This window comes from Tarenaya hassleriana, unplaced genomic scaffold (genome assembly GCF_000463585.1).
Source record: "Tarenaya hassleriana unplaced genomic scaffold, ASM46358v1 Cleome288, whole genome shotgun sequence".
Classification (NCBI taxonomy): Eukaryota; Viridiplantae; Streptophyta; class Magnoliopsida; order Brassicales; family Cleomaceae; genus Tarenaya; species Tarenaya hassleriana.
Window position 1 is genome coordinate 60,763 of NW_010966076.1, and position 499 is coordinate 61,261.

Consider the following 499-nt stretch of genomic DNA (forward strand, 5'->3'; position numbering starts at 1 on the left):
CTGAGCTCGACCCACCTCCGCCTCCGCCACCGCCACCACCACCTCCACCTCCACCTCCACCCCCTCCTACTCGGCCTCCACCGTATCCAGAACCACGGCCAGAGCCATACCCTGAACCTGACCCTACACCGGAGAGACCATTTCCTCCGCCGCCCCCACCGCCCCCACCGCCTCCTCCACCACCCCCGCCTGCTCGACCGAACGTTCTCGGCGACCTAGCCGCAAAGCATAGGTCAAGAACAAGCAAAACCAGGAAAGTAATGGCTGCAAGTCTGGGTCGCGCCATTGTCAAGAACCACAAGAAAACCTTGATTGCAAGGGAATATACACGAGAAAACTATCCTGAGAATGAATGTAGTTAACGATAACTCATATGTTATTGTGTTGAAGAGTTTCGGAGGGTTGGATGGGTATTTATAAGCAATGAACGTAGTTCTAGTAGCTTCGATGAGTAACGTGTGAAAATGGGTCGATGTGGTGGTGGGTGTTGGTGAAGTGG

General features: G+C 54.3%; 1 protein-coding gene across 1 annotated transcript in view; it reads right to left on the bottom strand.

The window, feature by feature from the left end:
- Positions 1-286, bottom strand: part of LOC104818156 (putative glycine-rich cell wall structural protein 1) — a 2,011-nt gene extending 1,725 nt beyond the window's left edge. The window contains exon 1 of the mRNA XM_010547608.1: positions 16-286. Coding sequence (XP_010545910.1) covers positions 16-286 — 271 coding nt within the window. The remainder of the gene's footprint in view (positions 1-15) is intronic.
- Between the last annotated feature and the right edge of the window lie 213 nt (positions 287-499).